The sequence below is a fragment of the Tamandua tetradactyla genome, chromosome 16, assembly GCF_023851605.1.
Source record: "Tamandua tetradactyla isolate mTamTet1 chromosome 16, mTamTet1.pri, whole genome shotgun sequence".
Classification (NCBI taxonomy): domain Eukaryota; kingdom Metazoa; phylum Chordata; class Mammalia; order Pilosa; family Myrmecophagidae; genus Tamandua; species Tamandua tetradactyla.
The window spans coordinates 79,687,821-79,715,014 of NC_135342.1; the positions used below are offsets into that span (position 1 = coordinate 79,687,821).

The 27,194-nt window shown below is 50.9% G+C and overlaps 1 protein-coding gene across 2 annotated transcripts in view; it reads left to right on the forward strand.

The window, feature by feature from the left end:
- KIAA0513 (KIAA0513 ortholog) overlaps window positions 1-27,194 on the forward strand; it is a 57,079-nt gene that overhangs the window by 16,679 nt on the left and 13,206 nt on the right. The window contains exons 2-7 of one of the 2 annotated variants that reach the window (XM_077133215.1): window positions 3,809-3,978; window positions 18,491-18,967; window positions 21,730-21,829; window positions 22,780-22,853; window positions 25,483-25,553; window positions 26,811-27,018. In XM_077133215.1, coding sequence (XP_076989330.1) covers window positions 18,639-18,967; window positions 21,730-21,829; window positions 22,780-22,853; window positions 25,483-25,553; window positions 26,811-27,018 — 782 coding nt within the window. In that variant the 5' untranslated portion in view covers window positions 3,809-3,978; window positions 18,491-18,638. The remainder of the gene's footprint in view (window positions 1-3,808; window positions 3,979-18,490; window positions 18,968-21,729; window positions 21,830-22,779; window positions 22,854-25,482; window positions 25,554-26,810; window positions 27,019-27,194) is intronic. The other variant, XM_077133214.1, reaches the window with a different exon arrangement.

Genomic DNA, 27,194 nt, shown 5'->3' on the forward strand with positions numbered 1-27,194 from the left:
TTCTTGTAGACAGCATATACTTGGGTCATGTCTTTTTCTCCATTCCGACAATCTCTGTCTTTTCATTGGTATATTTACAGCATTCACAGTAATGTAATGATTGGTAGGCTTGGATTGTAAGTCTACCATTTTATTATTTGTTTTGCTTGTTCCCTCTGTTTCCCTTTTCCTGTATTCTTCAGGATTATCTGAATAATTTTAGCATTCCATTTTAATTTATGTATTGAGCTTTTGATGATATGTATAAGTATTTGTTGTTCTTTAGTGTTTGCTGTAGGGATTACAATACACACTTCGCTTTTCTAGTCTACTTATAATCAATGTTTTACCACTTCGAATGGAATGTAGAAACCTTAGTACCATATAAGTCCCTTTATTCTCTCCCCTTTATGTTGTGGTTTTCTTATGTATTACATCAGTATGTTTACACTGAAGACTTCATTATCCAATATTATAATTTTTTACTTTCAATTATCAGATATATTTTAAAGAATTCGAGAAGATAAGAATAGTCTCTTATATTTCCTCATATTTTTTATTTTTTATTTTTTGCATGGCAGGAACCAGGAATCGAACTCAGGTCTCCAGTATGGCAGGCAAGAACTCCGCTTGCAGAGCCACCATGGCCTGGGCTTGCCATATTTTTACCACTTATTTTGCTCTTCCTTCCTGCCTGATATTGTATGTTTCTTTCTCATATCATTTCCCTTCTGTCTGAAAACATTCCTTTAGAAATTCTTTTAGAGCGTGGCAGCTGGCAACAAATTGTTGTAGTTTTCCTTCATTTGGAATGTCTTCATTTCACCCTTATTCCTGAAGAATTTCTTTTTGTTGGGTAATGAATTTAGGGTTGATAGTTATTTTTTTTCAGCACCTAAAAAATGTTTCACTTTCTGCTGGCCTCCATGATTTTTGTTGAGAAATCTACAGTCATTTGAATCCTTATTTCCCTATAGTAATGTGTCATTTTTCTCTGGTTGCTTTCAAGATTTTTTCCTTGTCTTTTATTTTCATAGTGGTTTGATTGTAGTTGTACACCAGTGTGAATTTCTTTGGGCTTATCCCGTCTTGGGATTTGCTTAGCTTCTTTGATCTGTAGGTTTATGTCTCTCAACAAATCTGAGAAGTATTCAGCTATTATTTCTTAAGGTACTGTTTTGTTTTGTTTTGTTTTGCCCTGCACCATTTCTTCTGTTCTACTAGTTCTGTGATGACACAAATGTTAGATATCTTAGTATTGTCCCACAGGTCCCCAAAGCTCTGTTCATTACTCTTTTTTTAAAATCTTTTTTCTTTCTGATGTTCAGATTAGATCATTTCTATTGATCTGACTTCATATTCACTGACTCTTTCCTTTATTATACCCATTCATTATTGAACTTATTCAGTGGCTTTAAAAATTTCTAAAATTCCCATTTGTTTCTTCTTTCTATCTTCTTTTTCTTTGCTGAGACTTTCTATCTTTACCTTCATTTCGAGAACATTTCCCTTACATTTTGGAGTATTTTAATAGTAGCTATGTTCGAGTCTTTGTCAGCTAACTCCAGTACTGTGCCATTTTGGCATTGGGATCTATTGATTATTTTTTCCCACATATGTTGAGGATTTTCTTGGTTCTTCAGGTGCCAAGTAATTTTGGATTGTATCCTAGACTTTCAAAATGTAATATGTAACATATTTTAAAATATTTTGTTATTATGTAACAATATGTAAAATGTAACATTATTTTGAATATTATGTTATTAGATTGTAGGTCTCATTTGAATTCCTTGGAGAATGTTGATATTTTTGATTTAGCAGACAGTTGATCAGTTTAGGTTCAGGCTCTCAGTCCCCACCAGCCTTCTATGGGGATTCAGTGTCAGTCGTGTTTTGCACAACTGCAACACTTGCAGAGCTGCCCTGTAGGGTGTGCTGTGGTCCCTGAGCAGTGCTCCATGCTGTGCTTCGGTTCTCACAGTCTGTGGTCTGCTGTTTGGGGTTACATCCGCCCACGCTCAGCTCAGGATGAGCCTGGTGGTTCATAAGCAGCTGTTTGGAGCTGCTTCCTGAACTCCTCCCCCTCTGCAGTCTCCCCAGTACTCCCCTGGTCCCTCTTTGGTCCTCTGGCCAGAAAGCAGACGCTTTGCTCATCCCATTTGGCTGTATTCCTTCTGCGACTGAACTTACATCCATTCCCAGCAACAAGAGTCCAGAGAGTGAAAACTGAGGGGGGTTTGTCCCTCCATCTTGGATAATGACTCCTCCAATTGGAAAGGAAGATTTCCCTCCCTCAGAGATTTAGACACCTGGGAGCCTTCTCTGCTGCCTCTGCTGCCACCCCGCCACTGTGGAATTGCTTGGAGCTGCGGTCCAAGATGAGAGAGAAGAAAAAAAACAGGGGACCCCCACTGTCTCCAGGTGATAGGCAACCTGTTCCTGCTCCTCGAGCTGCGACCAGAGGCTGCTCTTGGAGCTCCCTCCGTCCACACTGGCCCCTGCTTCTGGGTATCGGGTGGTATTTATAGCGGACAGGGGGTCCTGGAGGGGACCGTTGCAAGCTCACTGCCAGTCTGCTAGTACTTTACATTCTGGTCATTTTTCCTCATCTACCTGCTTCCCTTCACATTTGAGAGTTTTGCAGTAACTACTGTGTGCATTCCATGGGTGAGAGGGTGGAGAGCCCTCATCCATCTTGCTCGGAACCACTAGGAAACCAGGTGATGTGTGCTTTAGAGGGATGAAACAAAGACTTCTCGACTGAAGAAATGCCGGAGTAAGCATGTATCTGGACCAGGAAAATTGTGATTTGTATGAGGAAAGAGGAGAATAAAGGTTGAATAATTAAGTACATATTAATAAAAATACCTGATGTGCAGGGTACTATGAAGGACTTGTGGAGCCCTTTTCCTTGAAATTCCCTCTCCCCCTGTTTCTGCAGAGTGGCCTTGCCTGGTTGGAAGGGAGGTCCAGTGGCCTTGCGGGCTTTGGCTTGCAGTGAATGGCTTGACCACAACCAGATGAGCTTTGCTCCTCCCCCCTGCGGATACAGATGAGTGTAGATGGACACGTGGAGAAGGTGTGACAGTGAAGAGCCTTTAGTTTCGGGCATCACGTGCCCGTATCCAAATGGTCACTGGTGTGGAGAGCCTCGTGCTGCAGAATCTGCTCTGGGCTTGCTAGAGAAATTAGTATCTTAAAGTCATTGCATTTCTCTCTCTCTCACCCTCTCTCTCACTCTTTCTTTCATCTCCCTCTCAAATAAGGCAAAGCTTTATTGCAAGCATAGTTCTCATTTCCTAAGCGCATGGACTGCTGACGCAGCTCGCTGCACACCGCTGAGTGGCCATCTACACCGGTCAACACTGATGAAACTGAAGACAGCTGAAAACGCTAAAGCAGAAGTTTTTTGTTTTTTGTTTTTTGTTTTAGGTGAAAGAAAAAATGTTGTGTTTTATTGTTTTTTTATTTAGAAATCTGGTGTGGTTTAAGGTGTTATGTATAGCTGCCAAGTTGACGAGGGGTGGACTGTCATGGTCAGGTTCATGTGTCGGCTTGGCCAGGTGGTGGTACCTGTTTGTCTGGTTGGGCAAGTGCTGGCCTGTCTGTTGTGATGAGGACATTTCATAGAATTAAATCATGATCATGTCACTAAAAGCAGAAGTTTTGCAGTGGCCCGTTTGTCCGAGGGCTCAGTAGTGATGTGATGCTCAGCTTTTGCCTGTTGATTCATGTTCTGAGAATCCATTCTTCAAATTCCTAAGATCAATAGCATTTTAAAATCACATGGTCTTCAGGTCTGTGACAGATTCTGCATTTCGCGTTGTAGCCTCACCGGTGTCGCTCTGACATGTGGTCATCTCGGTGAGCGGGTGGCTGTCCATCCTCATCTGCTCTGCATTGGCATCTCCTGACCCCGCAGGGTTTATGTCACCCTACGGCCTATCTCAGCACAGCACCACAGTTTACGTGACCTGCCCTTCTTACTGACCATCGGTGGTGAGCATATTTTGCTGTTTATGTAATGCTGCATATGGATATGGGCTTTTGGTCTGTGTTTTGGGTTATTTCCTTAGGATAGATTAAAATATCGTTAAACATGTTTCACCAACATCAGGGAGGATTTCAAGAAGACCACAAGTTGCCCGTAGAAAACACCACCCTAACACAATAACTCTTTTCAGATTTCTCCACGTTGAGGAGTAGGTTTTGGATTGGCCAAGGGAGTTTGCCAGAGGGTGGGGGTACAGTGTGTGGGGAAATGAAGAAAGCATTTGCTGAGGTGCTGAGCATGCTTGCATGCATGTGGGCATGCACATGAGGAAGCCAGCCTGATTAAAGCAGAAGTTCTGTCTTGAAGAAACCAAAGCTGGATGCTTCCCAGGTGTGGCAGGGTCCCCTCCCACCTGGCCACCGGAGAACTGGGCGGGCGCCAGATTGCAGAACGTTTGATGGGCCTCGTGACCAGCAATGCTGAGCACCAAGGGCTCGAGCAGAGGGTTTGCTGTGGCCTGCCAGGCGGTCCCTGTGCCCAGGAGGGTCTGGCAGAGATCCCCTGTCCTCTGCCCACAGCTCTTGGCTTTGGCTCTTCATTGGGCCGAGAGGAGTAGAGCACCAAGCCCAGAGGGAATGCACAGTTGTTCAGCTCCATCCCTACCTCCCTGGGATTCTCTGGGGAAGAACCAAATCCCAAGACTTTTAGGGAGCTGCCGTACCCAATCACGACAAACTGGGTGGCTTTAAACAACAGGGATTTATTCTCTCTCAGTTCTGGAGGCCAGAAGTCCAAAATTGTGTGCCTGCCAGACCTTGCTCCCTCTGGAGGCTTGAGGGGAGCCTCCTTCCTTGACCTTTGAAGCTTCTGGAGGCAGCAGGTTTCCTTGGCTTGTGAACGCATCACTCTCATCTCTGTCTCCGTCTTTACATGGACTTCTCTCTCTCTGTGTCTAAATCTCCCTCTTCTTATAAAGAAACCAGTCATATTGGGTTAAGGCCCACCCTAAGGCAGTATGACTGCTTCTTTCTTTTTTAATTAGAGAAGTTGTAGGTTTACAGAAAAATCATGCAGAAAAGACAAGGCTCCTATATATTATTATACCTTGCCTTAGTGTGTTGTTACCTTTGTTACACTTGATGACAGGATATTATTGTATTTGTGCTGTTTACTATAGTCCATGGTTTACATTTACCTTTTTGTGTTGTACAGTCCTGTGTGTTTTTGTTTTTGCTTTACGTCATCTTAATTTAACTCTTTCCTTCTACAAAGATCCTGTTTCCAAATAAGGTCACACTCCCAGGTCCTGGGGTCACCGTGCCTGTTTGATGGCCCTGACTGAGCCCCCCTGTAATTATTAAGTGCTGCTGCCTCTGGACCAATGCTTGGGCCAATACTCATTCAGCTCACCAAATTACCCAGAGGACAGAAGGCCCGGGCAGCATGCATCCAGGGTGGACCCAGCAGTCCCTGAGTTGCTAGCTGTGTCCTTATTTTATTGAAGAAGGACAGCTGCTCACCAAGGTGGGATGCCTTGTAGGCAAATTCTAACCTCTGGTCATAGTGGAACCAGCGCAGCAGGTTAATGGTAAAAGTGAATGGAAAATACCTGCCACCAAATTCTCCCTTGTGGCCTTAAGCTGGAAAGCCCGACGGTTCACTAAGGAATTGCCTGTGAGGCGGTAGCGGAGCACAGACTGTACTCCCCAGTGCTTACGTGGCTGAGATGGCTTTTGAGTTACACACCCAGGGCTGCTTATGGAAGCTCAGATATTTCAAAGCTTTAGCCTGTGGAGTCGCTACTGATTTTATAAACAGATTATTCCTCTTCCTTCCTTCCTAACCCACTCGGGACTAATTGAATTCTGGACCCTTCTGTTTTTTTGGCAACTTGGTGAAATTGAATTTGCTGTGGAGCCTTCTGAGGTGTCCCTGTGCCGAGGGAGGTAGACCCTCAAGGCCGCTGGGTAAGGTGAGGGGTTTGCGTCTTCCTTGGCGGTGTCCCCAGCACTTAGCTCAGTGCGGGCTCCAGAGAAGTCCCAGCTCTGCAGTCTTGGGAGAGCTTCACCCATTTTATTCTCTCTCTAGGCTGGAGGCCCAGCAGATGGTCTCTTATCTCTTGTTCCTGTAACTCAATCTTAGACTCTCCCTCCTTCCTGGAGCCATAAAACAGGAGTTATCTTTGGATATAGACATTATGCAAGTTGCAATGAAGTAAAACCTGCAAGAAAATGTTATCTCAGGATCTGAAGAAACAGGGGCCCCGCCCTCTAATAACCTGCAGACACCCTCCCACCCCAGGCTGTCCGGAGAGGGGCCTCAGGAAGGCCCGTTCTGCTCAGAGGGGACCCCTGCCCGCCGCACCAGGGGTCCCCCCAGAGCCAGAGGGCAGTCTCATCCCTCTTTCACGTGACAGCTCCTCACGCATTTGAAGGGTGCCACCTGCTCTCCCCAAGCTGTCTGTCCCCGAGGTAAACTTCAGGGCTTTCTCAGCAGTCCTCGTGTGATGTGGTGAGCAGATTCTCCAACAGCGCTGGTTCCGGTTGTCCTTATTCCTTCCCACCCTCCCTCCTCTCCACATCATTAGTAGCATTCACCTTTTTTCTTTGCTTTGCTTTTTCTTTCTTTCTTTTAAAGTCTTACAGGCATTTATCAAATCAAAATGCCTTTACAGGTCTTTTATTTTTTCCAAAATGCTGAATCCCAGTGGGTTGCTTTGGATTTAACTGTTGCAGTCGGTTCCCATATGCATCTCCTCACAGACCTTCCACGAGAGCAGCTGGTCCTCACCTCCGGTGTGGAGTAGACAGAGGGCCTGGAATTGATGGTGAACACAGAGAGGAGTGAAGCTGTCACCCTTGTTTTGTGCCAGTTATTCTCATTAGTGCTCCCGAAGGTCAGTTCACAGTTTCTTTGCTGGCATCAACCAGCCAGGGGCTCCCTGCCAGTCTGTATAATGTCCTGGCTTTCCGTCCCTCTTAAAATCCCTAAGCTGGTGCTGCAGGCAGAGGTTTGGGTGGTTCTGTGCTTTTTCTTCCTACTTCTCCTGCTGCTCTACTTCCTGCACCCGACTGAGTTCCTATTCTCCTGGACCTCCCTCTCCCTTACTGTGAAGGCTCTGTCTGTGTGTGTTGTTGGCTTAGTGCTCCCTCATCCTTTCTGGCCCTTCGAAACTGCAGGCATCTGGCTTCCCCTTCCGTGGCGCTGCAGGCCCCAGCAGCGCCTCGGCTCAGCGGAGTCGGGAATGGTGTGTGTTGGCACGAGGGTCCAGGATGCTGGGTGTGGATCCTGCCCTGCCTCCCCCTCCCTCTCCCTCTGTCCTTTCCCAGTGGCATGTTAGGAGAGGCCTGCCTTTATGGGGCCACTTTTCCATGCTTTTCCACACCTCCTATTTGGGACTGATCAGAAGTCTTTTGAATGCCTCTGAAATAGTTGAGGACAAGATAGCATTTAAGTTCACACTGCAGTGGTCACTCATGACATTCCAGGAGCCTTAGCCTCTTTTCCCATCTCTACTCACCAGAAATAGACTCAGCCTTCCAAGCCACAGTTCACGACGACTTCCTGCAGAATCGCTTTGCCTTTAGGGGTGTTCCTGCGCCCCTCTGAGCACCCCCCTCTCCCATTGCTCTTTGTTCCCCCTCATGGCCCTGGTTTCTTTCTGCCTGGTTGTGCAGTTCCTCATAGACTTGTCTTATTCTCCCTGCTGTGCATTCTTTGAAGACTGAGCCTATAGGCCCCCTTCTTTGTATAGGGTGCTGCATCTGGTATGTACACAGAAGCCCGTGTGTTTGCTTTCTGTGTTGACTTGTTGAATGAGATTTCCCTTTGCCTCCTGGATCATACTGAAGCCTGCTGAGATCAGGAATTATGGGGTCTCCTCTTGTGCAGCCTGCAGGATGCCTTAGTGAGGGCTTATGCATTTTATTGATGGAAAGATCAATAAACTACCCTATAGCTCTTTCTCCTTTCAGCTATAAAATAAATAGGCAGCAGTGTATTTATCTGACAGTCTTTCTAAGCTGCTTTTCTCCCTTCACCAAGCGCAAAGGCCAGTGGGAGGAAGTATGTAGGGTGATTAAAACCTGGGTGGGCGAGCAGGCAGCCCAGCTGCCTTTGCAGGCTAACACTGGGTTGGAGGGAGCAGCATAGTAAAGGCAGCCAGCTGCTGGGCGGAGATCACCTTTTAACCCTGAGCTGTGAGTTTTCAACAGCAGCAGATATTCACTGAGCATCTCTCTGTGCCCGGGAATCTCAGAGAGAAGAAAACAGACAAGACTCAAGACCTGCAGGGAACTTACACTGGGCTGTATCTTCCTAGATCACAAGGAGGTGCAGCAGTCACTAGGTGGGGTAGCAGGGGCATTCAGGAGCCAGAGTGCCCCACGCAGTGCCTGTCTCAGAAGCTCCCCCCCTCCAGGCTGGCCTCTTTCAAGCTGCCAGGAAGGAGGGCACCTGCATGAGCCCCAGGTGTGCCAGCACATGCAGTGGGGGAAGAGGCCTGAGCAGCCTCTTCTGTCCTCCTCGACGTGGTTGTCTGGGCGTCCTCCAGCTATTGTGTGAGGCGCCACCGCCCAGTGTGTCTGAGAGGGTGTGAGTCGGCCTCCCGGACCCCCGCTAGCGGCAGGATGAGCGATTCTCCCTCCCCTGGTCCTTGGTTGGCAAAGCAGAATGTGGGCCCCGAGGCACTTTTGGGAGAATTCACCGGCGAGCGTCTGGGACCCAGCACCTGCCAGCAGCTCTCGGAGACACTGGGCATCTGAGGGAGAGGATCTTAGGATCACGTTCACCGATGGTCGTACGTCCAGCTTTGTGAGCTTAGGCCCTCGCTCAGGCAGAGCTTGTCTTCCCTTTGTAGCGTGCTCCCCCAGGCATACGCCTGACGAATTGATTCAATGTGCACCTTTAGATTTTTGGAGAGAGCAGTTGAAGAAATGTTATGGTTTAACATCTCTGATCTTCTGCAGAACCTTGCTAGGGACCCTTCTTATTATATGAATTGGTGTCTTTTCATACAAGTATCTTCTTGACAAATTCATTTCTTAATTCAGTGTCCGAAAAAAATTACCCTGAAAATGAATCTGTCAGAATGAAAACAATTTTACGGCCCAGGCTTCTTTGCTTCTTGGCTTTGACTGCCAGGAAGCTCAACAGATGCATTGTCCAGCTCAAGTGTTGGGTTCCCGTGATCCTTCTGGCAGCCTCCTGCTGCCTTGCTGTCCTACTGACTGGGTATAAAATCCATGTCTGAATAGCTGCCCCAACACAACTCACAGCCGAACGGACACTAGGGCCTCTACTCTGACTTACCTCTAATTCATCCATTGGAATGACTTCTGCTTCGTAGCACCCAAACAGCCAGACATCCCTTCTTGGTTCCACGGCACCGTCAGTGATCACCCAGCCAGAAAGTGATGAGCTGATTTATTTGTTAGGAGCTTTCAGGGTTGAGCTAGTAAACTTCTCGCAGAGGCAGGTGGAAGGGCTGTTGTGTCGTCAGGTGTAGCGGTTCCAAGCAGCAGGAGGTGGGTATTTACTTATTGCTCTAACAGCCGTGGTGGGCTGCAGCCCTGTGAGGCCAGCGTGTGGGGCCAGTTCTGGGGGTCTCCAGCCATGTGGTACTCACAGCCTGAGCCCTGGCCTCCCTGGTGAAGGGGATGGGGAAGGAGGGGGATGCATGGGGCATTGGTGGTGGGTGGGGGAGCTGAGTGTGTTGAATAGGTGCAGATGGAGCGCAGAGAGAGCTGGCTGTGCTGCCAAGGCTAATTTTCCACAGCAAGCTGGGGTGGGGGGTGGGTAAATGGGTATAGACTGTAATTCCTGCCCCTTCCGCACCCCCCCACACCCCCTGACTCAGAGACCCTGCCAGGCTGAGACCAGTGCTCAGGGGATGCTGGGGAGGCTTCTGTGGAACCCCGCTAATTTTCATTTCATCCTTGGGGCTCACAATAGCGTTTCCTACAGAGCAATTGTATTTAGCAGTATGCCCAAGGAAGTAAAATCTTCTCCTCCTTGGGTGTCTCTTTCTTCTCCCCCTCCTCTCCTCCAGCTGTTTCAGTGAAACATAGTCTTATGTTTAATAGCTGAACATAAATAACAAAAAACCTAATATTAGATCAAATTACTCTATCTAAAACAGGAATCCCAACCAGGAGTCTGTTTGCCCTGGTTTGTACATCAGGACACCAGCAGGCATCCACTGACCTTCTGTTAGGAGGGTTTGCAATGAGACTGTCCTGGGGCCGAGGGGTCTCTGTTCACTCTGGGTCACCTGCATATATAGATTGTGTAAGAGAGCTTCCCTGGCTAGATGCAGAATAGTCACAGGCCTTTGGTATCGAAGAGGCAAAAAATGTCCACCCGACAGAGACCCGAAGGGACTGTGCAGAAATGGCCTGATGGGATTTCTGTTTTCTACCCTTTCTGTAATGATATGTTCACGATAAAGAGGAATAAAGAACAGACACTCCCCAAGTTTGAATGTGACGTGAGTGTCAGCTCCTCCACCTGCTGAGACGCTCAGGTGGCCGGGAAGGGATTTGGGCCCAAGCTGTGCTGCCTGCCTGGCCTGGGTCCAACTCCTCGGCCTGCTCTAAGGCCCAGCTGCCCTGACTCTCACGGAACATGATGTCTCAGTAATTTTTCTCCCTGACACTCTTGGGCTGAAACAAAAACCTGACATTTGGGACAACTTAAGTATTTAATAGCCCTAAGAGTCTATTAGCTGTTTGTGTTAATTTCCTACTGCAGCTGTAACAAATCCCACAAACTGAAGTGACTGAAATCAGCACAGATGTGCGGCCTCACAGCTCTGGAGGCCAGAGTCTGAGAGGGTCTCCCTGGCTTCAGCCAGGGCGTTGCCGGGGCCATTTCCACCTGGAACTCTAGGGGAGCCCTGCTCCCTCTTCCTTTGCACCTCCACTGCCCGCTTTCCTCAGCTCCATCTTCACATCCCTCTCCTCTCCTCCTCTGCTCCCACCGTCCATCACTTTATGCACCTCTGACCCCTGTGCCCCTCCTGGAGGGACCCTGTGATCACACTGGGCCACTCGCCTCATCCGGGACCCTCCCCCATCTCAACGTCCTTATCAGGGTGTGGGCATCTTTGGGGGGTGAGGGGTAGCATTGTTTAGCCGTCTGCACCGTTTGAAAAAAAAAGTTTGCATACATTGAAATAAAAAATATTTTAATTTCATTCTTAAGCACAGTTACCACAGTGGGATATGTGTGTTTCTGTTGAGTTCTGCACAGCTTCTTAACCTTCGGAATCAGAGGGGACACTGCCCACCCACCCCTTCTGTTCCACCTTGATTTGGGGGCAGTGCTTGCTTTTATTTGTAAGCTGTATGACAGGGTCACATTTCATTATTTTTTCATGTACGTATCTGTTATGCAGCACCATTTGTTGAATTTTTGTTTGTTTGTTCTGCTTGTCTGTTTTTTGGGGAAATGCATGGACCAGGATTTGAACCAGGGTCTCCCGCGTGGCTGGTGAGAATTCTACCACTGAACTACCCTTGCACCGACCCCACACACACACATACATGCTTTTAATCATGGCAAATGGCTGAAAACCCAGCTTTGCAAAGATGTGGTGTCATCAAAAGGAACGAAGCATGATCTGTTGAAGCTGTGACCTATGGCAAGCTAGGAATGGGCTCTGGGACGCACAGGTGTGGATGTGTCCCTTTGAATATTGGGTGTATCCTGTGGCGCCTCTTTAAGTTTATTTAGGTGTTCTGGGGCGCCCTGGCCTGGTTTGGGCTCCTCAGCCCTTTATGGAGGAGTATGGGTCCCTGCGCACAGGCTGTCTCCTCTAGCCATGGGTGGTGTCCAGCTGAGAAGGTGGCACCAGAAGAGAATGCGGAGTGGAAGCTACCATTGGACCCCAAGTCTGCTCTGAGGTCCTGGGTAGAGCCCAGGCTGCTTGCGACCAGGTGGACTTGGCCTGAGGTTTTGCAGCCTTACCTTGAGCCTTCTCTTCCTTCCAGCGGGACCTGAGGCCACAATCACAGAGGAGGAAAGACTGACCTGTCTTTGGATATTTGGGTTTATTTTCTAAAACACCTTTAACTGGATAGCACAGAGGGGTTTCATGGGGAGAGTGACCACACCAGTGGACTGCAGCACCCACCTGCAGTGACGAGCTGCCCCTCCAGTGGCTAGAGTGCCAGTGTGGGGGCCTGTCCTTGTTGACCCAGTCATCCAGAGCCCCCATGACCTCATGAGGGAGGCTGCCCACCAGCCCTCCCTCCTCTCCACCTGTGAGGTATCGAGGGAGGCGGTGTTGAAGGCCTGATGAACTGGAGGTACAGGGTAGAGGGGTTAGTGTAGGGTTGTGGGCAGGGGGCACAGTTTTGCTTCACAATTTTCCCTGCCATCTGCAACATTTAGGTAAAGCAAGAAACAGTTGGCTTCCCCCGGGGAGATAAGCTCACAGCTTTGTGCAGGTGAATCACGTTCAAGTTGGGGTTGGAGAGGTCTGGGTAGAACGGAAGCTAACGCAGCATGTGCAGGGGCCTCTGGGCCCGGGGTCTGGGCAGTGGGGCCGGCACAGCCGCCTGGCCCCTCCGAGCCCCAGATTCTACTTCTTTAAAGTGAGGACAAATGGTTGTGCTACTCCAGTGGCCCGCTGGAATTGTCAGTGATTAAATGTGTTAGATAGAGATGTATTTATGCCCTGAGAAGTGTGAACTCTTCTGATAATATCAGCTGTCTCATGTGAAACCAGGGGAGATAAGCTTTAGCTTCTCCCCAGGAGCTAAGAGAATGGCAACTCATTTCTATACGGTGTTTATCCCAAGGCTTACAGCTATTACCTCATTTGTTTAGATAATAATCCTACTGATTAGGGAAAACAAAAATAAAATTCATGTCTTTTCTTTCACCAATAGGAAATTGAGGCACAGATTTAAATGATTTTCTCCATCTTAGTTTGTGGTGGAGCTGAAAACTCAAGGAAGAAAAGACCAGTTTTTCTTTGTTTTCCTAGCCACCCAGTGAAGTAATCACGCTGAAACCATGAAAGAAAGGGGGAGTGGCTTGGTGCAGGGCGGTGGGGGGTGGGGAGGGGGGTTGGGGTTGAAAGTTCTGGCTTGATTACTTTGATTACACAGGTGGGTCGCTTTCCCAGCTCGCTGGGCTGTAAAACGAACCTGCCACTTACCTGTGCGGTGCTCAGTTAAACTCTCTCTCAGTTAAACTGAGAGAGAGACCAGTTGATTGCAGCTCTGAATTTGGAGTTCAGTGCCTTATTGCCCTTCCTGTTGAATTACAAGTTGGGATGTGAAAGCCAACAAGAAACTGTTGCCAGAGTGCAAGCTTCGGGGAAGGCACTTGCAACACTTATCACGAACTTCACGTGTGCAAACCCTTGGACCCAGCAATTCCAGTTTTAGAAATGAATCTTAGGAGAGCATGGGAGGTGGCGCGTGGGGGCAGGGCCAGCTTGGGGATGGCGAGCCTGCGGTGCTGGCGACCATGTTTGGGTTCTGCGCTTGGTCACTTCCTGACCTGCGGATGAGCCCCCCCACCCCCAGCGCCCCAGCTGCGGTTTGCTGATTTTTCAGTGTAAGATAAGCCAAATGAATATGAGCAACAAGCCAGTGTGCATCAGGGACCCGTGGTTGTGCAGTCCTTGGCGGGCCGCAGCGTTTGATAGTTTTAGAGGACACCAGAGAGGGGTTGCTGCCTGTGGCCGAGGTCCCAAAGGCCAGGGCTTCCCAGTCTGGTTACGCTGGGTCACCCTGCCCCGCGAAGCCACTCTGGGCGCCCTGTGGTGTTGGGAGACTCAGAGTTCCCGGAACCTGTTCCCAGGGCCTGTGGGGAAATGGCTGAGCCGCCCCTGGAGGCCGCTGCGTGGGAGAGGCTCGTGGGGACATGCACTGGGAGGGAGGCTGCGGCAGGAGGTTAGGAAGCCCAGGCTGGCCTTGGGGCACCATGGTCTGCCTCGGGGTGCAACCCCACTCCAAGCCCCTCTCCACCCCTATGCAGCTGCGCCCCAGCTTCTCCGCCACCAAGTTCCTTATGGTCCCAGACATCTGGAGCCTTAGTGCCCTGGGGCTTGCTGCTGGCCCTCCTCTGGGCATGCGCCCCTGAAGAACCACATCTCACGCCCCTCCTCCCTCCCCTCTCCCCTTCCCCTCCTCTCCCCTCCCCCTCCCCTTCCCCCCTCCCCACCCAGGGCCATGCGGGCTGGGGCTCTCAGGAGTTCCACATGCAGGATCAGTGCTGTTGAACGTTCTTGTTCGTACTCTTCTTTTTTTCTTAATTAACTGAGGTGAAATTCACATACCGAAAACTATTTTAAAGCGTACAATTTGGTAGCATTTAATGCATCCCCAGTATAGTGCAACCACCACCTCTATCTACTTCCAGAACATTTTCATCACCCCAAAGGGAAATCCTGTTCCTGTTAGCCATCACTCTTCCCCAAACCTCCATTCCCTGCCCCTCGCAACCAGGAATCTGTATTTTATGCCTGTTGTGGATGTTCCGTATAAATGCAATCATATAGGCTGTGGTTTCTTAGGTCTGGTTTCTTTCACTGAGCACCACGTTTTTCGGATTCAGCCACGTTGTAGCATTTATCAACACTCCGTTCCTTTTGAGGGCTGGATAATAGGCCAGTATGTGGACAGATCACGTTTTGTTTCTCTGTCTGTTGATGGACACTTGGGTTGTTTCCATATTTCAGCTATTGTGAATAATGCTGCTGTGAACATTGGATAAATATTCGAGTCTCTGTTTTTAGTTCCTTTTGGTATGTTCCTAGGAGTGGAATTGCTGGGTCATGTGGTAGCTCTGTGTTTACCCTTTTAAGGAACCTCCACCTTCTTTCCACAGCAGCTGCTCCATTTTACCTTGTAAGAGGGTTCCAATTTCTCCACATCCTTGCCAACACCTGTTGTTTTGTTTTTAATTGCCATCCTCTTGGATATGAAGTAGTAGCTGATGTGCTTTTGTTTGCATTTCCCTCACGACATCTTTTCATGTGCTTGTTGGCCGTTTATACATCTTCATGGAGGAGAGTCTGTTCTAATCCTTTGCCCATGTTTTAACTATGTTGTTTGACTTTTCTTGTTGTGTTATAAGAGTTTTTTTTTAGTATTCTGGATATTAAACCCTTATCAGGTAGATGATTTGAAATATCTTCTCTTGTTCTGCAGTCTTGCTTTTTTTTAACTATCTTTTCCCCCTCTCTCTGTCACCCAACATGCACATGCCAAGCATACACACACACACACACACATACATACACATACACACTCACACAGGCTAGATATTCCTTAGGTCTTACCACCGTATTTCTGGTTCCTTCCACAGTAACCGATTCACAGTAGGTGCTCAGTAAGGATTTGTTGAATGAAAGCGTGTTATAAAATCTCACATTCTCCATGTCCTCCAACTGGCCCATCTAGGCCTCTAGGTTTGTCATTGGGGTGCTGAGAAGGGGCCATCGTGTCTCCTCCCCCAGAGGAGGTAGGTGGGTCACCTGCCAGGCACTGACCACAGGCTGGCTTCACCCTTGTTTCTGAGCACCGTGAGCGAGCTTTCTATCTTTTTTTTTTTTTTTTTAACGTGGGCAGGCACCAGGAATCGAACCCGGGTCCTCTGGCATGGCAGGCGAGCATTCTTGCCTGCTTAGCCACCGTGGCCCGCCCAAGCTTTCTATCCCCAAGAAGTGAGGTTCCTGAGCCCAGCCTCACAGGTGGGGGCTGGGGCTTCCAGGCGCGGGACACACGGTCCTACTTTTCCCCAGGCTCCAGGGCACCACCTGCGGCCATACACCCCAACCCAGCACCCAGAACCCCCGTGCCCTGTCCCTTCTGCTCCTTTCCTGATGGCACACGCGACTAGCTCCCCCTTTGTGCCCACCCCGTGCTGTCTTCTCCTGCCTGAGCCTGCAGCCCAGGAGAGGATGATTCAATTTCCAAGCCACAAAGGAGCTTGGAGTTACCTCAGCTGCCTCTGACAGTACCCCAGGCCACTCCTGAAATAGCCGGGTCACCAGTCTCCAGTCAAGCACAGGAGCCCTTCGCACCAGAGAACATTTGCAAATAACAGGTTTCCTTTTCTCCTCTGAATTGTCATTTATTATGCAGACTGCATTGTTTGATAATGAAGAAAATGAAGGGGGGGCGAATTTCCTAAATCCTACCACCATACGACATTTCTATATTCTTTTCCGTGATATACATAATTGTAATTATAGTAAAATTGAATTTAATTCACTTCAGTTTTCCTAACGAGCAGAACAGAGCCTGGTGCCAGGAGGCATTCAGTAAATATTTGTTGGCTGTAGAATATGTTGATTACTAAACTACATAAAGCACCCAGTATTGTAATTGCTTCATATACTGCTTAATATTGCAAGTTTTTGAAATTGACTTGCCATTTTACTATATTTAGATGTTTTGGCTTTTCCCCCAATTTTTCAGGATTAAAAAAATACTGTTTCAGTTTGAAGGTTTGGAATTATTTTGTTAGGATAAATTCCAAGGACTTGAATTTCTGGATCAGAGGAAATAAAGAATTATCTAATTGTTTTCTAAAAGTCTTGTTTATACCAATTGCTGGCAGCGTGTTCAAATATTAGTTTTGTCATAACCTCAGTAGTATTTGGATTATAATTTAAAATTTTTTCCTGACTAAGTAGTGTATGGTGTTTTTGTTTTAATTTGCATATCATGTGTTTGGTTATTAATGTGGTTGAAGAATTGCCCAAGCATTTACTCTTCCTCTTTCCTCTGTGTGCTGGCCTGTCTGAGTGGTCCGTGTACCCCTTGGAATATAGGATCTTTTGGGTGGAGCTGTGTGACCTCACAGGCATCTAGATACGGCCGAGTCTGTCCCGTCCTGTTTCCTACTAGCAGTTGCCTAGCGTGAGGTTTCCGGTTTTCGTGCTAGCTGTGTTGTGTTAGACCTGGTTTCTGGCCTGTGGAGAGCCTGGTGGCCAGCGGCCCTTAGGGAGGGAATCCCAGCCCCGGGGCTCGGACGAGGGTGACCCCAGCCCACTGGGAAGCTTCCCCAGGCTGTGGCGCCACCTCCCGGACCCGCCAGTCCCCGCTGTGCCCTGGGCCTGCCACAGATTTTGAAATGAGGTCTGTGCCTTGTGGGGCTGTCCCTAAATGTCGCCTCCGGCTCTCTGGGCGGGCGGAGCGAGCTGTTTCATCTTTCTGACCAGGCGGTTTCCGCACGGCCAGGGCTGGGGACGCGGAGCAGCCTGGGACTGATCGTGTCCTCTAGGCTCCGATTTGGTCGGGAATCACCCTCAGCAGGCGCCGCTCAGCCCAGCCGTGCCTGCGGTGCCTCTCCATCCGGCCCAGATATTGGGGCCTGGAGAGGGCAGGGAGGGACCGAGCTAGACCCGAGACTGCCCCCTCTCGGGGGCCGGGGGCCCGGCGGCTCCGGGCTTGGCCGGCGGGAAGGCTTCCTGGACTAGCAGCCCACTGCCGGCCTGACCCCCAGGCCGCGGTTTGGAGGAGGCGAGGGTCCTCAACCCAGCTCTGCTGCTGTGCGGCTGGGCCCAGCCCTGCGCCCCCTTGGAGAGCCTGGTCAATGTCCAGTGTCCTCATTCATTCAACAGGGGTGCTGCACACACTTACATAGGTCGAGACGCCAGGACTGCTCCTGGGGCGACCAAGCTGGCCCACCCCGAGGAAGTGTACGCGTCAGTGGGATGAACTGAAGGGCTGCTGCCTATCAGTAAAGCAAGCAGAAAAAAATGGGGAGAGAGAAAATGCCAAGGGCCCCAGGGGGATGAGTAATTAATTTGGAGCAGGGATGAGTGAAGCTTCTCAGAAGAGGCGTACAGAGGCTGAGCTTTGAAGGACAACCAGATTTCTGGAGTGGGGTTGCGGGGGGAGAGGGAGGAAGGGGAGAGGCCCGCCTAGCCCCAGGAGCAGAAGCCAGAGGGGGGGTCCAGGTACAGTGTGGGGAGCGGGGTGGGCAGTAGGGGGTCCAGGCACCCAGTGCTGGGACTTTGAGGGGAAGGAGGAGGAGGAGGGACATGGCGCTGGCAGCCTGGGAAGGTTCTGGGTCTTGGGTAGAAGAGTGAAGGGAAGCAAGAGGTGGTAGTGCTGGAGGCGAGGCGTCCGTCCCTTGCTCAGGGGAGGTGGCTCCTCCCGGCGAGCTGACACTGTCTGTCAGTGGGAGATTCCGGTGGCAGGGAAGAACAGACAAATGTCGCTTCAATTTCTGGTTTCCAGCCCAAGGGGTGGCCTCTCTCTCTACAGGCCAGTGCCCTTGTCTGGTGGGGTGGTGGGGAGACGCCAGAGATATTCTTTGTTCAGTTGGAGAAGTCCCGAATGGGGGCTCATTTGCTGGTTTATTCGGCCTGTGTTTCCTGCGTGCCGGCAAGTAAGAAGGAAATGACTCAGTACAGAAGCCCTGGACTCCGGGCCTTTCGATATTACTCTCCTTACTAGGAATTGGTGTCCTAGTTTGTTCATTTGTTCTGTCCGAATTGTCCTGTCTGGTGGCGAGAATGCTCATGTGTCTGTGTTCCCATTCCAGATGCCTTAGGACCTCGGACCAGCTCCGAGGGCACCTTCTCAGGGGCCAGCTGCTCCCGCGCAGCTCGCGTGGCCTGGGAGACCCCACGGGCACAGCTGGGAAGCCGGCCACCTCCAACCCCGCGGCCTGCTCTGCGGCCACCCGAGCCATGGAGGCCCCGGAGGGTCTTGGGGGGCCACTGACGGACTTTGGGACCGAGCTGCCCAGCTCCGGTCCCCTCGAGATGCTGCCACCACGGGTGCCAGACGGCGACAGCTCCCTGGGCGACGGGGCCTCAGAGAGCGAGAGCACGGAGTCGGCAGACAGTGACGACAATGGGGGCGAGTCGCCCTCCCACCCATCCTGGGACCAGTACCGCCGCTCCTCCTCCAGCGACTCCTTCTCGTCCGGCCAGAGCGCCGGCTCCGCCGAGGATGCCGAGGCGCTGGAGCTGCGGGAGTTCATGCGCCGCTACGTGGGCAAAGTCTTCTCTGGAGGGTGAGGGGCTCGGCCTCCTGGGACCCCTGAGCCAGTGCGTCACTGCCCCGTCAGCCATGGGCCCCCCCCACAGCACGCGTGCCTCACTTGGGGAATGGTTTAAGGGCACCTGGGTCAGGGCCCCATCGGGAGAATTGAGTCAGACTCGGGGGGTGGCACAACATCCAGAACATTCCAAAGCTGCCCCTGAAATACAGCCAGTGTTGAGAACCCCTGGGAGAACTCAGGTTCCTCCGCTCTGGGGTGTGTCCCAGGCAAGGAGCGAGCCACAGATGGGGCAGCGCGCACCGTGGCCAGGGCACAGAATCAGCACCCTCAGTGCTGTCTTCCTGTTTATGGTCAGGCTCTGCATACCTGCTGCAAAGCACAGAGAGAGCACAAAGGGAAAAATAAAGATCTCTCATAACCCCAGTGAGCGCCATTCGACTTTTATGTGTATTGCTCCAGAATTCTGTCTACGCACTCTTTTTTTTTTTAACATGGGCAGGCACCGGGAATCGAACCCGAGTGCTCGGGCATGGCAGGCAAGCACTCTTACCTGCTGAGCCACCGTGGCCCGCCCTACACTCTCTTTTTGTAAAAAGTTTTGTTGTGGTAACATACAACACAAACTTTCCTGTTGTAACCACTTCCATGTGGACACTCTGGTGGCATTCATTTCAGTGTTGGGCCACCACCGCCATCCGTTACCACAACTTCCCCATCACCCCAAACCAAAACTCTGCTCCTCGTAAGGAAAAACTCCCCCCCCTCCCCCAGCCACTGTCTGTCTCTGGGTTTGCTCATTCTTGATATTTCCTATAAGTGGAATTGTCCAACATCTGCCCTTTTGAATCTGGCTTCTTTCCCTCTTGTCTGATTCCCTTGGGTCCGGTTTAGGAGTTGTGTCTACCTGCTGTCGCCACTTCCTGCCCTCCTTCCCGCTCCTGCGACCACTGTGCTGAAAGTGCTTTTGCCTCATCGTTGCTAAATCCAAGGGATACTTGCTTTGCTGCAGTGGCATTTGAGAGTGCCCGTGTTAGTTTTAGTTGGTCGGGGACCGCAACAATAAGCCGAAATAAAGTTAGAGGCACTCGGAGGTGATAGAGGTTCACAGTCATCCTCTCGGTGCTGGTAGCGGGCACAGGCCAGGGCAGCGGTTTGGCTGACCCCCTTCCTCCTGCCCCTTACGGCCACTCTGTTCTGGTGCTTGGCGGGTAGGTGAGGAGCATGACGACAGGAGCAAGGGGCCCAGGGCTGGGTCTAGACCGGGACTGAGAAGCAGGGGTCTGTGGACCGGCTCTCACCTTCCCTCCCTCACCTCCCTGCTGGTTAATGGCTCAACCAGGGGAATGGCGAAGCATCTAAAACCCCAGTTCATCCGTATTTCATCATTCACAGCAGCACGTGAAGCACCGAAAGTCTGGCCCCTCGGGGCGTGTTAGAGACCATTTTAAAAGGGCTCTGGATGGGAAAGAGTAGCTTTCCAGGCTCCTTAAAGCAATAGCAAGAACCTTGGAATGTTTACACCATCCAGAAAAATTGTTCTCTACACGATTTAGATCCCTTGTTTGTAAGCTGGAAAGAGCTGATTTCTACCTTAACCAGGTGTGCTCCTCACGGGTCCATCCTGTGTTCCATGCAGGTGGGACTATTATATGGTAACCCAAACATTTTATTTCCAAAAGTGCATTTATACTTAATTTTGAATTTGAGGAAGCAGTAGATAGGGCTTCCTGATTATTTTGTTGGACTAACACTGAAATCAGGTTGCTTTCTCTGAGCACATACCAGTTGACAAAAAGGGGAGAAAGCCCAGAAAGAAGTAGGCTGTTCGCCAGGAAGACTAGTCTATATTTATAGCAACTGTCAGCAATCTGGAAAGGGACACGTGAGTTAGATGCATTTTCAAGAGCATTAAAAATCATTCCCAATGGTTGGCAAATTCTCATATTTCGTCTGGTGTTGGTATTTGGGAATAAATGTTTTCTCCAGCAGCTTAAATAAATAGAACTTGCACAAGCCAGTTGATTATCAGCCTTTAGCTTCATTTTTGAGTCTTAAAATTTGTAGAAAGATATTGTTCCCTCCCAAGGAGTGGTTGAAAGTGGTTTGGGATCAGGTGAGAATTTTGTCCTCTCGGGGGGGGGGGAACCCCCATGGCGGAGGACTTACCTGTCTTCCTCACTCACAGAGTGGGCTGCCTGTTCAGATGTGCTGGGGAAGGAGCAGCCTCGCCCTCCCTCTGGTGGGTGGGAGGTGGGTTCCTAACTGCTGTGGGACCTGTCCACGCCCCCTGTGCCGATGTGTGCTGTCCCCAGTGTGTGCTGCTGAGGAAGCAAATCCAGGCCTTCTTGAATTCCCGCAGTGATTTCTTACTGACTTCAGTATTGAAGATTAGTGGGGGCTCAGTGAGCTGGGGACCAAAACCCTTGTAGGGCGGTGGTAACTTACTGTTGCCCAGACTTCACTGGAAGGCGGGAGGGAACGAGAGAAAGAAAGTGGGATCTGGGATCAGAAAGTCTGGAGGGAAATCTATCCAGCCCTGCAAGCTGTGTCTGATCCCCGAGCCAGTGTCCCCATCTGTAAAGGAGGTGCGCTGGCATCTCCTGACGGGTGGCATGGCGGGCAGCTGCGCGGACACGAGTCAGGGGTCCCCACCCGCTGGGGAGCAGCACCCGTGCGTCCCTTCTCTCTTCTCTTCCTTCTCTTATAACCTTCTTAGTTCCAGAGATTAAAAAGGGTAATTTTTTACCCTCTGCTCTTTTTTTTTTTTTTTTCAGGGAGGACCTGGACCAGGAGGAGAAAGCAAAGTTTGGAGAGTACTGCAGCAGCGAGAACGGAAAGGGCCGGGAGTGGTTTGCTCGCCTTGTGAGCGCCCAGGTGAAAGGGGAAGGGGGGTGGGGAGGGCAGGGGAGGGGAGGGCGGCCCTTCTTCAGGAAGCAGGTAACAATCTGTAACATTTCAGTGTGTCTTTAATTTTCCCTGTGGTTTGACTCTGGGGTAAACAGCCCGGGGGAATAACCCAATAACCCAAGCAAAAAGGGGAAATTCTTCCAAAGTTGTTCTGGAAAGGTCCCTTAGAACAGTGGCCGATGGACAAGCCCATGGATACCACACTCCCTATACAGGAATGAGCAAGCACACTGAGCTTGCTTAATCTCCTGACATGCAAGGAAATTGTTTTTTAAAGGCAGTATTTGGATTATGTCCATGCTCATTTTTATTAAATAATCTACAATATTTAGTTTTTGCAAAAAAGAATATATTTAAGACAATCACAGCCATGTAAAAATATGCATATATTACCAAGGTTCAGAAGATTATTGAGCTTTATAAATATACAATAGATTCTTTCTATAAAGTGGCTTAAGTTCTTAGTTCTTTTTAAAGTATTTTTTGCACATATTATTTTTCATAGAAGAATCATAAAATGCACTTAAACAAAAGAAATACTGATCACTCGTGAACCCACAATGCAGAAATAGCCTGTGTTGTCATATGGAGCTTTGTCCCTCCATACTTCCCCGTGTTTGGTGAGGGTGTGAAGTTTCTAATTCCTAAAGTATGGTTAGGATGACCCAGGAAGGGCCTGCTTGGTTTTTGCTGAGGCCTGCAACGAGCCGGGGTCCTGCAGCCTGGCTGTCGCTTGCCCTGCTCTCCTGGGTCCTGGCAGGAGGGGGTCAGTTTTCCATAGAGGGTGGGGACAGTGGAGCCATCCTGGGCTCCATCCCAGCAGTGCCTAGGGGTACTCTGCATGGCCACTCCAAGCACAGAGAGCCTCACGGGCATCGTCCAGCCACCCCGGTGACTGCCTGCCTCTCTCCGCACAGCGCTGCAATTCCAAGTGTGTCTCGGAGCCCACCTTCTACCGCCTGGTGCAGTCTTTCGCAGTGGTGTTGTTTGAGTAAGTGCTGCTGTGCCCCGGAGCCGCCATGTGCTCTTTCCTGCCCTCCCAGGGATAGCCCAGCACCCGTCACCCCCACTGACGCTCTGGGGCATTGGCCCCCACTGGGAGGGGGCTCGTCGCCAGCATGTCAGGAGGTGGACCACGGGCTTTGCCCAGCAGAAGGATTAGAAACCAAAGCAGTTGGGCTGGGTCAGGCTCCCATGGCAGCGCTGGGGACAGGCAGTGGTTACACCCTGATGTCCCTGCTTCCTCCAGCATTGTGAAGTGTGTCAAACTGGGCGACCGCCCGCCCATGAGCAAATACACCCTCTAGGGCTTGGTGACCTGATGGCTTTAGCATTCTACACTGCTGGGCCTTTTATCCCAAAAGGCCTTACTGGACCAGCAGTAGGTGGGGCAGGGCCCCTCTTTGCCTGCGTGTTTGTGGGCACCTGTCACGTCGGGTCCTAGACTGCTTGATTTACAAGGGCTCTTCTCCCAAGGCCCCACGGGTCTGTGATTACCAAACCCACTGCTTGGACTCAGAGGCAGGCAGGCACGGTGCCCTCCACAGTGTGAAATGGGGGGCTCTTCTCTGCCCTCCTCCAGCCCTGCTGCAGGAAGCCGAATGCAGCCACAGTCCACAGCGGGTAGAGAAGAGGGGCCTGTAGCGGGACACGCAGCTAGGCCTGCATGACCATTTGTGACCTCCCAGCCCTCAGCCCCGCACCCCAGTTCTGCTGCAAGATGCGCCAGGCCAGGCCCCTGGGCCCTGAGCTCATTCTGCCAGCACCCCTGCCCCTCGTCCCAGACCCATCTTCCTTCCAGCTCAGAAGACCACCCCCTTCACCTTGCCTTATCCTCTCCTCACACCGAAGGAGCTGCTTTCTCAAATCCAAATTCTCCTATTTCTAGATAGCTCCTTGCTTTCTTCACCTTTGAACATGAGGCCTGTCCTCGTGGGAAAAGGCCAAAGGAGAGAAGGGGCCCTCTTTCCCCTACACTTGCTCAGGATGTCCCCAGTGCAGGGTATACTTCCCTTCAGGGAAGCAGGGACTCAGCTAGCAAGGGAGCGGGGTGGGGGGGGTGGCAGAAAACCCCCGAGAAGCAGTTGACCGTGGAGGCCGGGCTCAACAAGCCACCCAGATGGCCTTGTACGAAACCTCCTCCAGTGCATTTAAAATACCTCAATCTGCTAATATTTGCATATATCAAAATTTTCATGGACCTGTATTTTGCATAAATTGTGCCAGTCTAATTCTCAGTTTTATCCTCAAATGAATGAGAAAAATTCACTTTAAATTCTAAGCCTGCCAAAATCCAAAAGCTTTCCATTGCTTTGTCCACAAACAGATTTGTATGGTTGTGAAAAACAAAAATAGAAAAGGAACCTTGTAATGTTTGAAAATTATCTGTTTTAAAATTTTGAGTTTTATAATTATTTTTATTTTATTTTATTATTTCAGTCGTCAGTTTCTACTTTCATTTAGTGCTTTATAATTTTATCAGTGGTTTGGTTCTTTAAATTTATTAGATTTTTAAAAACATCAAAAGATAAAAGTGGCCCAGAATCTCACTGTCTAGATCATATCTGTTGACTTACAAAAAGAATAATGCTTGTCCAAAGTAGAAGTTAAAGAGGAAAGAAAATTGTGAAAGGAAGCAGAACAGAAGAGGGTCAGAATGCCAAGGTAAGACCCCACGCACGCCTGCTGCGGCGGTTTGCCTTCAGCTCCCAACAGGTGCCCGCTGCTAAGCACCAGCAAACTTCTCTTGTACCCACAAAAGGCGTTAATAGCTTATGTCCAATTCTGCATTTTTATTGGCTGTGTGGTGGTCTAATGTGAGGGCGGACTTCAGTTCATTCTGCTCACCCCTGTGGCATTTAGTTAGTTCCTCGTTTTCTTTTCTTATTAGCAGTGAACATGGTGCTTTGGTACCTTTAGTAGCCTAAGTAACTAGTGTCAGGAAGTCTTTCTTTTTGAAGTCTCCATCGCCACCCCATCCTTTTTTGTGTTTGCGAAGTTGAACAGATCTCTGTGTACATTAGAATATTACGATAGTAACTAGAATCCCTTATGGTTATAGAATATTTTTGAGTATATGTGAGGTCTTTCTAACATCATAGTTTCCTTTGATCCTCATCAAGCATGTAGGGTAGGTGGGTGTATAGCCCCAATTTTATAACATAAAGCCACAGTCCTCGGCATGGGGCCCTGGGCGCGCAGTGTCAGCGTCACAAGAACAGACGGGGACATCATCAGAGACCGGGCGGGCCCTGCTGGAAGCAGGGGCTGTGAGGCTCTCTAGTCTGAGGCGCGGTTCTTGGGCCCATCATGGGCCTGAGGGCTGTGGGCTGGGAGCAGAGTCGGGGCTGCGCTTCCTCAGCCTGAAGCCCGACCTCTGGGCCCTGCCGCGGCCGAGGGCCTCCCGCCTGGGTCTTCAGGCAGCAGAGGGCCGCTGGGGGCTGCGCTGTCCTCCCTGCCCACCCGGCCCGGCCCCGGCGAGTAGCTGGGCCCTCACCCGGCTGCCCAGGGTGAGCACATCGTGGGAGTGAGGAGCTGCTCTCGCTGGTTGGGAAGCATTTCGGTCTTGTTCTGATGCCCTCCCGTGAGCGCTCGGGTGGACGCCTCGCCTCTCCTTCCAGGTGTCACCAGCTGGACGACTTCGGGCCTGCCAAGAGCCTCATGACCATGTGCTTCACCTTCTACCACGTGGGTAAGACGCACCTGCAGGGCCGGCGGGCTCTTCTTGGGCCTGAGGACATGGGGGAAAGGACGCAGGGAGGGACCAAGCCGAGAGCCATACCCCAGAGCGGGGAGGGGGGAGTGGCTGCACCCCACGGTCTGAAACCACACTTAGGAAGTGAGAACGTTACAGTGACGGCCAGGACGACGTTGGTTTTATGTTTTAGTAAAACATGATGCCAGGCTGGCTGTTGACGTCGCGGGGAAGGCTGGGGTTGCCGACTGGAAAGCACGCCCCGGCGGGGGCTGAAGATGCCCCTGCTGCGTGCAGACTCTTCTGCACACTGAGGCTGCCAGGCCTCTTCTAGCGCGTTTCCTTGGGTCCTTCCAGTGTGGGGGAGCTGAGGATTCCCTGCCTGGAGCTCCTCGGGCAACCTCAGCAGAGGCTCCTGGAGCCTGCCCGGGGCCTAGGACCGGGTCAGGCAGCACCCAGCACCAGCTCCCATGTCCACCCTCTCCCACGGCTGCATGCCGGCCCTACAGTGTGTCCTCTTCCCACTTCTCATCCCCAGCTGCTGGCCTCTCCACACCCTTGGCCTCTGCCCATGGCCAGGCCTCCCGTCACTGCCTTTGGGTCAGGTGGGAACCTCTTGTCTAGCTGTGTGCCTTGCTCCCAAAGAAGCTGTGGCCGTGCTGCCTGCCGGGGCCGGATCTGGGCGCAGAGCCGCTTACACCAGCAGTGGATGCGCCGCCCATGACCTGCGCAGGGCGCCCTGACCTGCGAGCCCTGTGCCCTGCCCCAAGACGGGCCCCTCTGTTGCCCTAACTTGTTCTCATCTACATATCCCTCCTGCTGCCACCGTCTCACATCCACACTCACCTGCCTTTCATGCCTGGCCCAGACACCACCAAGCCTGTCTTAAATCTCACACCAGGAAATAAGCATTGTTTTCTGTCTTCCTGCAGCACTTGGCCCTGTCACCACAGTCCCCCCCTCCCTGCTGTGCATTTCTCACTCCTTACCAAACTTTATGCTTCTTTAGGGCTGGACCCTTACCTGCTTCTTCTTTAGTCCCTGAAAGTACCTGGCAGACTTCTTGGTTTACAGTAGGTGCTTAGTGACTGCTCTTGAGAGGGAGAAGGAGTCCCAGCCCTTGACTGCTTCCCCTGCAGCTGGAGCCTTCCCTGACCCACCTCCCGACCAGGGGGGCCGAGGAAGGAGATTTCCCCACCGCCCCAGGGATGGTGCAGGCTCCGACACAGTGCGGACTCCCTGTCTCCTCTTAAGGTAAACCTCAGCTGCTCCCCTCGGAGGCCAAGGAGAAGCCCGCAGGGGGCGTCGACTCCTACCTGAAGTCTGCCAACAGCTGGTTTGCAGAGAAGAAGGACATGGCCGAGCGGCTCCTGAAGACCACCTCGGCACGGACAGAGAACGTGAAGGGCTTCTTCGGGGGGCTGGAGACCAAGCTGAAGGGGCCCCTGGTCAAGAAGAGCGAGTGAGTGCTGCTGAGAGGCCGAGTCTTGCTCTGGCTGGTGGACGAGGCTGCCGGGTCTGTGGGACGTGGCACAGGCCGCGCGGGAGTGGACAAGGGGCCTGAGGAGCACTGCGGACGTGGGGGGGCATTGCCACCTGCCAGCCAGCCCACCCCCGCGCCACACCACTTGTGGGCAC